Below are 13,469 nucleotides of genomic sequence, written 5' to 3' on the forward strand. Positions count from 1 at the left end.
CAGCAATCAGTGGCCAGTACAACACTGCTTGGCTGACTAACTTTTTTGCCCTGTAGGGTTTGAGATGCATATCGGGGTCATCAGCAGACAATATGATAACAACAACAAAAACAGCTGTAGTCATATCAAGCTTGATCCTTTAATTAAAAAAAAAGTTTAATTTGTTACTTAGGACATCCCCAGTATAATCATTCATTCTACTCAAATGTATGAGGTTAAATCCTATTTTTAGAAATTATTTTTATTTAACACTTATTTTTTTGAGAATCTCACGGTTTCTGTATTTTATAATTTCTATCACCCCCTCTCCTCCCTCTGGCTCCTTTCATGTTTTAACTCCCTTTCAAATCATGACATTATCTCTGATTACTGTTGTGATTATTACTGTGAGGCACTGGAAGCATCTTCTCAACTACATCCCATGAAAACAGGACACCAGATAGGTTGTCTTGTTCTCTTTAGATCTAGTACATACAATGTCTCAAATATAACAGGAGTTGGCAACTTTCTGTGAAATAAGTAACTGTAAACCAAACTTAACTAAATTCCTTGAAGTTTCTTTTATTAGGTGAAAGAATCCCATTGTCAAGACATTTTCATAAATAAGCAGATAAAATGTCTTTTTAAATGAATGCAAATCAACCGGATACAATGTAATGTCTTAAAGCATTGCTGTTGTGACACTCGTTCTCAGTCATTCTCTGCATCAGTAAAACAATATATTCTCACATAAGACATACTCACAGGGTATAACCAGATTACTGGCCTGACAAAAAATGCTTTATTCCACAGGAGATAGCTCTAACTATTACTATTTTCAGAAAGCAACTGTGAATGTGTGAATTATTGTTTAGCTCTATAAGAAAGGTCTTATATCTTTTTCTTTCTTTTTTTTTTTTTTTTGTGGTGATGTGGCTCAAGCCTGGGGCCACCCCAGGCATTATATTTTACCTTAAAAGTTGGAACAGGGTCTTATTTACCCAGGCTGGAACTCAGTCTGTGTAAGCTCAGACAAGCCTTGAACTTGAGATTTCCTTACCTTACCCACCAGAGCAGCTGCGCAGGACTACGGGTCTGTACTACCAGTCCCAATGAAACTCTTGTTAATTATACAAATGTATTAGGACCCACCCACTGATTCTGTTGTTAATTTAAAAAAAAAAAAGAGTCTCATTAGCAAAAACTCTATGACCCACTACTGACAACAACTAACAGCATCATAACTCAAAATGATGCACATGAATGAAAGGACCACTCACCTGGTCAAATGTAATCTACTGCAGACTGCAGATGAGAAATGTTAAGACAATATAAGCAGACAATTGAAATAAATTAACTTCATCATATTAATCTTTTCTACTGATAACATCCACAAGAATTCAATAAATGTTCAAAACAATTCTGTATAAAACTAACATGTGAGGGCTGGAGGCATAGCTCAGTGGTTAAGACTGAGCACTGACTGCTCTTCCAAGAGACCTAAGTCAGATTCCCAGACTCACGCTGGATGGCTCAAACCACCCAGAACTCTAGCTCCAAGGCATCAGATATTTCTGGACTCCATGGGTGCTCACATTCACGCGTACATGCACAGTCACATACATGGAATTAAAAATAAAATAAATCTTTTTTTTAATTAAAAAAAAAAACTAACATGTGCCACAAAGCATCTTTTAATAAGTATTTTGTTTCAGTTTTCCACAGAGCACAGTAAAAGTCCCTGGAGTGCAGATGTGAATAACTACACTTGACTTTCCTTGTATTTATTTATTTTTATTAAAAATGAAATTCCACCGAGCAATCTCTGTACAGTGATACAGTGTTTGAAACAGCTTCCTTTTCTGATTCCTGTTAAAGCTTTATATTTTCAGATGTCTACAGGACATGTGCTTACACGAGTACTAAGTATCACACTAAACCACACGCACGTGACTTTAGCAGCTTTATTGCACAATGATCCAGGTAACACTGCCCATTCTCTTTGTTTCCTATGTTATAAAGTGCTAGATACATGGGAGAGGAAAGACAGCCACTAAACACAGGTTCTCTAGATCTACCTACACGAGTGGGGAGTGTGTGTCAGTGGTGGGTCTGGTGCAGTGTGATTGGCCTAAAAGACTTCCGTTAAAAGTAATTTTTAAAAAATAAGATAAACAGCTTCCAAAAATTTTGTTTGCTCCACTAAAATGTTAACATTCCCTACGTGATCAGTGTAAGTCTTAGTGTCAAGAAAGACATTTTAACTTTTAAAAAGGCAGTTCAAATAAAAATCATCTGCTTAACAGATGATTTTGGTACCTAGAAGATAATCTTGCAGAAACCAACATCCAATTTAGAAAAGGTGTCATTCTTCAAACCGAGTATGCACAATCCTTTTCATTTTAGTTACTATTTCTAAATAATTTTATATTTTACTGATTCACACTATAAATGTTTATGACCATGCAGTGAGCCACGGACAATGCCACCCAACTAGACAGTAGGAACATGTAATATGTCTGGTATTTTAATGCTGTTAAGACGGACAGTGAACTTCTCAAATTTGTAAACACAAGCCAGAGGAACCTGATGTGTAACATCTGTGCCAAAAACACAAAATCACAAGACAGGCGGTTACTATCAGTCTATCTTCAATAGCAGTTCTGAAAAATAAGTCTTTGCTATAAATACAAGTATTTTCTGAAGTAAGAAAATTTGAAGATAAAATTTTCTGGGAAAAAAATTATATTGCGGTGAAAAGTTGCATGGGTTCAAGAACCTTGGGTTTCCTATAAGAGACCATGCTTGCTACATATGCCAAAGAAGGAGCATTACGGCCCAGGCCACTCTTAGAGATGTCCTTATCAATAAATACAGTCTGTGGTCTACACAAAAAAAGAGCAGTATTGATTTGCCAGGCAACATACACTCAGTAGTTACACACTTTAAAATACATAATTTTCTACTTAAATATACTACCATTTTATGGCCTTTGTCATTTTACCTGTCTATAACATCATTTTCCTATTGACAATAAATCAAGACACATGACTTAGGGCCAATTTATATCAACAGGCATTTAAAAATATCTTCTCTTTGGACATGATATAAAAATGGAAAGGAAAGAAAAAATAACAAGCATAAAAACCACAATAAATACTTTGTATGCCACCCCAACCCCAAAACAAAAGGAATGTACATAGTAACACCAGCTGACTTAAATAAATTAGAGTCCCTGTGCCCAAAGAGAAGGACAAGCTGTAAATTTAGCTATCTTGGACTAGTTGTGACAAAATGTTTTCACTACCACCATTTGTAAAAGGCAGAATAATGACATGGACAAGACAAGGCTGTGAAGGCCTTCTGAGTTTTCAGAATCATACATTAGCTGGGTCTGGTGGTGCCCACATATAATCTCAGCCCTCTGGAGCCTATCACGGGAGAACAAAGTTTGAGGCCAGCCTGGGCTACATAGCAAGACCCTGTGTGTCAAAGCAAAACAAGATAAAACAAAACAACCGTACACTACAAACAGGTGTGGTGACAGAAGACGTAAACAATATGTAATTAGTTACGAAGACTAACACCAAGGCATGGCTTTGTTCACAGTTTTCATTCTCGCCACATGGGGTGTCCGAGCTACACGTCCTCTTCATATTCCAGATACTTGGCTGTGATGGGTTCTTCAAGCTGAATTCCTCCACTGCCCATTAAGGCAAATGCTGGATACATCGTATGTGAACAGTCCACCTGGCGCTCATACAGGCATTTCATGTGATCCATATCATAGAAGCTGACTTTGCCTTTATCACAGTCAAGGAAAATCCCTATACTTGTTGGCATGGGAAGAACTCTATTTTCGGGTTCATTAGAAGAAGTAGGTGACTTGGGTATAAAAAATTTCTTCATGCCTATAGTAACTAATGTAAACGGTTGTGAAGAATCGAAACAGGCCTCTTCGCTGCCACTGTCATGCCCGCTGTCTTGTTCATATCTACAACATAGTAAACACAGTGAACAAAACAATCTTACTTAGCTCTAGCCACAGTCTCCCAGTATCTCCAACACACTCCCCAAAACTAACATATACTGTTCTAAAGTTAACCTACACAAAAATGTGCTATTAACACACATTAAGCATGCACTGCAAATTGCCATTTAGAGTTGTGCTATTTACTCAGTACCAAATTCCCTATAGTGCCATCCATTTTTACCTAGATGTATACACAAATGGAAACCTTAAAATGCATTTCTACTAAAAAAAATCAGGAGGGTGAAGGGCTTAATTTAAGATTAAATATTTATGGTACACAATGCTATGTCATAAAATACAAAGACTTACGCCCTCATGCATGGGATTAACAGACTAAAGTAATAACTTTCAAAAGAATACAAGATAAGAGCATGGTCATTCTCCTCCATACAACCCTATTTCCTGACTGTGTTCCCACATCAAGAAAGAGTAATGAAGTTGTTTTTCCCTCTGTGAAACATGAAAAGTTATAGAAAATTCTAGTGCTGTGAAAGAAGCAGTTAAAGGCATTTCACTGCATGGGTAGATTTAACATACCCTTTAGAAACTACGGGAAACTTGGAAACTTTAAGTTCTGAAGCTGAATCATAATCAAGAGGAATTCAAAAAAGACTAATTCCCTCATGGCAGCAAAAATTAAATGTTATTCTGTGAATGAATACAAGACAACCTGACTCCTTTTCTAAAGCAGCCACATGACAGAGCCAATCACTCGAATCTAAGAAAGGTATGTTCCAAACATAATGAAAGAGTCCCAGACTGTTCAGGGCGATCTTGTGCAACACTGCTATTTACTTTTAAAGCCGTTATCAAGTTCTCCATCAAGGAAAGAACCTACCTTGGACTAGCCGCGTCCCGGGGAGACCGCAGCCACTCTTGCAGTTTGTCACTGGAGGCAACGCCCACTTTGACCAGGTATGAATATGGTTCCACACGGCAGGCCCAAAAGTGTTTCCCTTTGGTTATTCCAACGTCTCCGATGATGTAGTCGAGGCTTGTGTAATAGCCCACTTGGATGCGTTCTGCCGCCAGAAGGACATTAAATCCAGCCCTACTCTCCACCCGGTCTCTCTTCAGGTTTAGCAACAGGTGCTCGTTATTATAGCCACACTTTTCATCAAACAGGAAACTGAAAACTGAATGGAGGTTAAAATTATTCTTAAGTAATCTGAGCAACATCTACAAGCATTTCTGTAATTTAAGGCTGAATCTGATGGTTTTCAAATAGAAATTAATTACTGAAGATATGCAAAGATGATGCCATTCTCTGCCAGATAGCTGCATCAATCCAGATTCCAATGCAGTGGTAAAGTTCCAGTATATTCCCTATACATGAAGAGCTTCAGAAATATCCAAAGCAGAAGCAAATATTCTAGATACTTGCAAACACTTCTGAGTGCATACCTTGGAATCAGCAATGTTAATTACTATACATAGAACATACTTAATCACTCATCTTTAAAAATATTCATTTTATTATTTTTAATTATTGGAGGGGGGGTTATGTGCACATGAGTGCAGGTGCCCATGGAAGTCAATTAAGCTCCCTAGGAGCTTAATCTAAGAGGTGGTATATGTTTATAAATATTCCAAATTTTATAAATTTGAAAATTTAAGATCTTTCCTTTATCAGTCAGCACAGCAGATATGAGAAAGGTGGTACTATCTAAGAAGAGAACCATGGACTTTCAGTTCAGAGAGGTTGGCATTCAGCTCAAACATTTAAGAAAAGACTGATCTAAACTCTAAACTTCCTCATTTACAGAATAGAGCTAACTCAACTACTGTATGCATAACATTTATTGTTAGCCAATGCTGACACAACAAAAATTCAATCAACAAAATAATGGATAAAGAAAATGTAGAAGATGTACAGTGGAGTGTTAGCAAGCTCTGAAAAAGGAAATCCTGAAACACACTACAATGTGAACACCACAAAATAAACCAGATGCAAAAAGACAAATACTGCCCAGTTCTGCTCTTGTGCAGTACCCAGATAGTCACACCCTCATAAAAAAAAAAAAAAAAAAAAGAATAGAGGCTTCCAGTGTCTATGGGGAGAGGGGTGAAGAGTGGTTTAATGGGTACAGATTTTCAGGTGAGGTTTAAAATTTTTTTCTGGAGATGTGAATGATGATACTTTCTATAACTAAACTATGTGCTTACAATGGTAAATCTTATCTGTATTCTATGACATTAAAAAAAAATGGCTACCAGCAAGCTAAGCCCAGGCCCCTATAGAGGCAGATCTTTCTGTTTGGTGACGGGTAATGTCCTAGCATAGTTGTTCGAGATTCTTTTCCATCTCCAGTATCTCCTACTTTGTACAGTCATCTAAACAGCCCAGTATTTATATAGTCTCTCTTGGAGAGGAAGATAAAACTCTTCGCATGCCCTCACCCCTCCTATACAGCTGCTATTCAGGACAGCGGCCATGTCCAGATCCATCCATTCTACTTTCAGAGGCCAGAAGTTAAAGACAGCGTTCAGTGTTAAATGTCTACGGAATACTTACACGTTCAACTTATCTATTGGCTTCAGCAAATCAAGAAAAATCATTTCAGCCAACTCTATATATTTTTATATTCTAATATTTTTTAAAAGCCACAATATACCTGGAAAGCGCGCGCGCACACACGCACACACACACACACACACACACACACACACACACGCGCGCACACACATACACTGCTTCTTTACACTGGACAAGAGAAGAGAGGAAAGACAGAATTCAGAAAATATGGATACATAAGACACTAAACAGGAGTGGAGTCTGTGGTCTAAAACATTACTGAGTGGCAGGGAGGGCGAAATGCTTTCCCACTATAGTGACCGAGAACAACTGTAGTTCTAAGTATCCCTCATCTATGAAGACACTGTAGCAGACACCAACTAATCTGCATGTCCTGCCTATCCAGTAAAGCCCTTCAACCCCTCTAAAGAGGCAGGGTAGCAGGGAACGGGAAGCTCTCTGTGTGGAGGGAAAGCTTGCCGCGTGGTCCCAATACATGCCTCCCACTCCCGTGTGCAGGGAATCACACGGGACAGAAAACTTAGGCAAGTGAGACCTAGATTAAATCACACCACTGAATTTTAAAAATAACTACCAACAACCTGTATTTTAGATCTTGTCATTAACTGACCTTTTAAAAAGTCCCAGAACCATGCTATTGTTTTATGTTTGGAGTTTTTTGCTTTGAGACAGGGTCTTATCATTTTGCCCTTGGCTGGCCGAGTACTCACTATGCAGACCAGGCTGGCCTCAGATTCAGAGATCTGCCTGCCCCTGACTCCTAAGTGCTGAGATTAAAGGCATGGTCCACCAAGCACATGCAGTTATGCAATTTTAAGTGTTTAAAGTAGCATTCATGTCATTTTTATACTAAGTTAGCCCCAAGCATTAAAAAGCCTTTTTTTTTTTTTTTTTTTTGGTCTGATATCAGTCACAATCTAATACAGCTTCTGAGGTGACATTTGGGGATTCAGGTCACTTCTAAATCTCAGCCAAGTATGAAATCTACTTGTCCAGAGTCTTTTAAAAGCACAAAGCTGGTTCCAGTGTTGGTCTGTCTGCATGAAGACACTGCCCGTTCACATTCCAGACCTCTCCCACTCAGCCTCTCCGACCGCACTGTTCCCCGTACCTGGAGCTGGAGGCGTGTGCAGAACCAGCTCTCTGCTGCAGGGGCTGCAGATGGATCCTCGGTAAGCTCTCACTCGGAAAGCATAATGACTGTTGCTTTCCAGGTTGGAGACAACTTTACTTGTGCCATGCACCTCTATCTCATTCCACGGCATCATCTCTTCATCTCTATTAATCTTCCGGTATTCAAGAACGTAGCTGTCGGCCTTGTCCTTTTCTGGCTGGTGCCAGTTTATCAGGGCGTTATTATACACTTTACTCTGTTCCTCGTTGATCTCAGGAATGTCTATGCCTGAGAGAATTAAGACACAGAACACGACATTAAGATAGAATTTCCCTCAGCAAAAATGAAGTACTGACAGTTTTTGTGGTATCCAAGAAATTCCTAAATTTATAATACTATGCATAAGAAAGATAGTAAATATAAAATACAGTAAATTTGTAATTATAATTGAAGTGGGGAAAGTAAGTGAAAAATAATACAAAAATTAAGCCATAATTACAGCATTAAGTGGTATCATTATTAATTCTAAAACACTGGAAATTCTATTTTTAAAAACAGACTTTCGCTGAGCAGCGGTGGCACACGCCTTTAATCCCAGCACTCGGGAGGCAGAGCCAGGAGGATCTCTGTGAGTTCTAGGCCAGTCTGGTCTACAGAGCGAGATCCAGGAAAGGCACCAAAACTACACAGAGAAACCCTGTCTCAAAAACCAAAAAATAAAAAGAATTTCTTAGAAAAAAAACATAGACTTTCCCCATAGTGAGTTGTGACTCTGGAGTTGAAATTTTTATTTATATTTACATAAATCATTTCAATACTTAAAAGATTAAGTAATTCTATTGCGCATTTCCTTTAATATTTTCTAATGCAGACTTGCAAAGCCAAATACTTTTTCTTAGTACAAGCGTGAAGTATAAATCAGCTGGCGGGGTGGCTCAGCTGATGACGTGCTTGCTACCCAAGCCTGAGTCCCCGAGTTCGTGTCTCCAGCACCCACAGAAAGGCTGGCTGCAGTGGCCCCTAACATAGGCTCCAGGGAGGCAGCACAGATCTGTCAAGCTCACTGGCCAGCTAGTCTAGCCATGTCAGTGAGCTCCAGGTCAAATGAGGGACCCTGCCTCAAAAGAATAAGACAGATAACCGAGGGAGGCACATGGTACTAACCTCTGGCCTCTGGTCTACACACACACACACACACACACATGCACACACACACATACGTACAACACACACACCAAAACAATAAGAAAACCAGAAACTGAAGTAGGGAAAACCCACAAAAATATTTAGACAATTTCAAGGTAACCACTGCACCAATTTCATTTAGATCCCATCAATATTTTTCTGTAATATTTCACTGTACGGATCAATCAAGATTTATGTATTTGGGAGAAATAGGTTTCTAATATTTTGCTAAAAGTACAGTGTTTAAAGCCAGCCATGGTAGATCACACTTGTAAGCTCCAGCTTAGGAAGCAGGAAGATGACTGTAAATACAAGGCCAGCCTGGGCTACATAATGAGTTGCAGATTAGGCTATAGCTTCTCAAAAAAACAAAAAGCAGGCCAAAGTCACAACTTAGTCCATGTGCACTCACGTATCCTTTCCTCTACACTAAACTCATAAACTTGGCATGCAGTAAGGTCTCAAAGTCACATGTATGCTGGGCATAACAGCACATGCCTATAATCCCAGGAGAGTAAAATTCAAGGTCATCCTCCACTCCATACTTTTTGTTCAGCTTGTATAAATTATATATCCACAAACATACACTCCCACACACACCCCATTTACATCAAACCACAGAGGAGGAAATGAACTAAGGGAGGTGCCCTGCTTCTTTTCACTTATCCCGCAGCCTGTCATAGGCATATAAGGAAGTCTGACAGTGCATTAACACACCTGGAGACTATACAGCCACAATACGATCTGAAAACACATCCAAAGTTTACTTTAAAGTTACAACGTGCAACAGGACCAGTCACAGAGTATGTCGGTCGCATGTTCTAAGAGTGAGCATGGAGGAAAAGTGAAATACATCCACAGGCAGGAAATGGGAGCTTCCTCTCTCCTCTACCTACCATTCATTTTCTTGGTCCTTTGCTGTGTACTGAGCACAGCCCATGATTGTCCATGGTCAGTCTTACCCTTCCAGGGACAATGTTTGGATCCATGCTTAAGACTCCAAAGTAAGCTAACATATATCTAAAAAAAACAACTGAGTATGCAGAATCAACAGTCTAGGAAAAAAAGTCTGCATTTGAAATAACACCTAACACCTACTTGGAAAATTTAAAGTCGTAATAAGTCATACCAGATTGGGATATAAATTTAAAAAGAAAAGATGCCACAAACCCACAGTTTTTAACTTTTAAGAAGAGAGATTTCCTTTTTCAAAAAAGATCTTTTTTTTATATATATAGGTTTTAAAGGTCATATGTTTGGGGGCCAGGTATGTGTGCAGGTGCCCTCAGACCTCCTGGAGCTGGTACAACTGACTGGCATTGTAAGTCACCCTATAGAGGCACAGGCAATCAAACTCAGGTCCACAGCAAGAGCAGCCCCTGCTCTTAACTCCTGAGCAGCTCTCCAGCACCAAGCCTGTGCTGCCTCAACTTCACGAGAAGAGAACCTTCAGCAAGGCAAATGTGGTGAGATGTAAGAACAGAGGGAAGCCCCCCCCCCCATGAGGGTGTTCCCTAAAAGTTTATGTGCTGAAGTCATAACCCTGATTGTGACAGCAGTCAGTCCTCAGAAGATGACTGTATTTAGAGACTCGGTCTTCAGAAGGATATCAAATTAAGCTGGGGCCCTCACAGCGAGTCCTAATTCAATATGGCTGGAAATATAGAATATACCTTAACCCAGATTTCATGTACTAAAAAATAGCATAAGCTTATAATTCAAAAAAATGTGATGCCATGCACACAACATTTAAAAAGCCAGGGGTACAGTTTAATGCCCAGAAACACAGGCACAAAAACCAGTCTAAGGCTCCAGGATAGATGATCACGAGCATCGTATGTCAAAGGGGAGGGGGTGTGTTTCTGCAGCATGCAGGCAGGTTGGGGAGGAGGCACGGCCTTCACTTACCACTAGAGAAAAAGGACAGTTCTGCAAGCACCTCTGTCTGTTTGGATGTGTTAACCACATAGTCTTCGAAAGAAGCCTGGGCTGCGGGTCTAAAGCTCTTCAGAGATTCCGTAGCTTTCTGTATTCTGTGGGCAGACACATTTCATATAAAAGCCATTCTTTAAAAAGACAAGTCAGTCTAAACACCTGCAATGTGGCATACTAAAGAAATGAGCATTGCATTCAGCACCCAGGATGAAGCAGGCCCAGACTGCTCGTGAACACCAGGAACTATCTGGTGGGGCCTTTCAAAGGCTGAGGAGCCCAGCGAGTACCTGAGATGGAGCTGCTTTGCTGTCTGCACGAAGCAAGACTGATCTGTCTCCTTCAGCACTTCCTGCGCATATCCAACAAGCCCGTTGTTCTCCAGAAGGCCTTGGTACTCTTCCACTTGCGTGTGAAATTTGTCTAGTCTTAGTTTCTTAGAGGCATCTATGGCTTTCAGAACAGATGACTTCCTGTCCTCTAGGATGTCAAAGAGCTTTTCAAAATGGGCCAGCGCTTCTTCCTTGGCCCTCTCTCCATTGCACTAGTGTGAAACACACAAGTGTTACCGCACGTGTGAACCCCACCTCTCCATCGCACGAGGAGAGCATGCAAGCATTACCTCGTCCATAAACCCAAAGGTCTTCTCATGATGTCCTATGTGATATCAAACTCAACAAAACAAGGCTAGAGGTTGCAAAGAAAAACTTCTATCTGATCCTAAAATCTTCAAAATCATAGTTTGGCATCAAACAAAGAACTGTCAGTTTCCATTTAGATTTGCTTCATAATCTCAAAACTTCGTATTTTCAAAGTCCAGTAACAGACAAATTGTTCAATTAAATGAGAATTTCAGTGATAAAATAAACCTATGGCAGAATTAAACTGATTTAACCATAAATAATAGCAAAAGCACAATTCTAGAGAGGTTGCAACTCACCCCAAATTTGGAAGTCTTTTTAAATACAGGAAGCTATTCTAAAGTTAATAGAACTTTTAAAAAACAACATTTTCAATATTCTTTCTAAGGTATTTAAGATTCATTTGCTTTCATCCTTACTCAGCCATGTACTATAGGCTAAACTGAGGCTAAGCATAAGCTCCAGGTTCAGTGCCTACCCCTCTCTGTCTCCCACAAAAAGCTCTTGGATAACAGAAATTATTCAAGTTCTTATGAAGATTAAGAAGGGTTATTTACATAAAAATCAGACCATATTGCCACATAAACATTCTTATTATGTAATTTTTTTTCTTTTTTATAGAACAATCCTGTCTGTAATGTGTATTAAACATGTTCATTTGGGTTTTTGTTGTTTGAAGCAGTCTCTTTATATAGCCTGTGCTAGCCCCAAGGGCAATCCTCCTGCCTCACCCTCCCTAGTGCTGGGATTACAAGTCTATGTCACCCTGCCTGGCCCAAATGATTTGAATTTTTATAAAACCAGAGCTCAGTATGATTTTGAAAAGAAGAGTCCAGTGAGCAGTGATGAGTGCTTATCCTAACAGACCTAACAGCATGTCTGCAGGAACACGCATGGCAAAAGGATGCTTCAAAATCCCCAGCGGCTTCTGGACCACATGAGAAAGGGATGTGGCTCAGATTCCCTTGCCCATTACTAACCCTAAAAATCCCACTTTCGTCTCTGAAGGTTTTTTTTTTTTAAGTAACATACAAAGTGATAGGTTTTATCAGGATATTTTCATATTTACCACAATACTTTGTTCCAGTTCAATTTTTAAAGGAAAAAGTCAGAGGACAGCAAAATTCAGTTAGAATTTCATGATAGTTTCCAGATTGAGCACAGAAATACTATACATAATTAACAATTATAATTGCAGACACAAAAACTATCCCATCATCACTGAGGAAGAATTGAGGATGGAGACAAATTTGGTGTTAATTTTTTTTTTATTTCTTCTGCAATGTTGGCGATGAAGATCGGGATCCAGACCTACATGTCTTGTACACATGATGCAAATTTCCTACCACTAAGATACATCCTTGGCCCCTGTTGTTTCTTAACTATTTCGCTTCTTACTGGGAAAAAAAAATTTCAAGAAATAACAGTCTTGTGCTAGCCTAGATCATCTATATTTAATTATAAATTGTAAAGTGATCAAGAGGAAAAGAAAAAAGAAAAAGAAACTCCACTCCACATATTAAGGCCTATTTAAAGTACTTGAACTGTCAAATAACCTAACCCTGCTCATATTTACTATATTTCAAAAGTGCTATTATTTATTATGAATTTTTTTGTTTTTATTTTTTACATTGTATTTACCATGTCTCTCCTCTCCCCTCTGCCTCTCTCTCTCCCTCTCTCTCCCTCTCTCCTCTCTCTCCTTTCTCTCTCTCTCCTCTCTCTCTCTCTCTCTCTCTCTCTCTCTCTTTCTCTCTCTCTGTGTCTATGTGTGTAGGTCAGAGAACTCAGGTAAATCAGGCTTCGCAGCAAGTACCTTTACCCAATGGGTCATCCAGCCTGCCCCCCTTTTTAAGACACTCTTATGCAGTTCTTTAATTTTTATGTAACCACAATTTTTATGGCCTTGAACTCATGATCTCTCTGCTTCCATTTTCCAAGTGCCAGGATGCTAGCTTACTTCCCCTATTTTTTTTTAATTGAAGTAGAATATAATGCACATGTAAGTGTAAAGGTGAGGACTCATTAAATAACAGCCAACCAGCAATT

The 13,469-nt window shown here is 39.3% G+C and overlaps 1 protein-coding gene across 1 annotated transcript in view; it reads right to left on the bottom strand.

Moving 5' to 3' along the window:
- Nucleotides 1-3,515: 3,515 nt before the first annotated feature.
- The window catches only part of Trim36 (tripartite motif containing 36), a 32,429-nt gene continuing 22,475 nt past the window's right edge, over nt 3,516-13,469 (bottom strand). Inside the window, exons 6-10 of the mRNA XM_059246665.1 lie at nt 11,070-11,323; nt 10,756-10,880; nt 7,660-7,950; nt 4,851-5,148; nt 3,516-3,973 (exon numbers count right to left, since the gene is read on the bottom strand). Coding sequence (XP_059102648.1) covers nt 3,619-3,973; nt 4,851-5,148; nt 7,660-7,950; nt 10,756-10,880; nt 11,070-11,323 — 1,323 coding nt within the window. The 3' untranslated portion in view covers nt 3,516-3,618. The remainder of the gene's footprint in view (nt 3,974-4,850; nt 5,149-7,659; nt 7,951-10,755; nt 10,881-11,069; nt 11,324-13,469) is intronic.

Source organism: Peromyscus eremicus, chromosome 19 (genome assembly GCF_949786415.1).
Source record: "Peromyscus eremicus chromosome 19, PerEre_H2_v1, whole genome shotgun sequence".
Lineage (NCBI taxonomy): Eukaryota > Metazoa > Chordata > Mammalia > Rodentia > Cricetidae > Peromyscus > Peromyscus eremicus.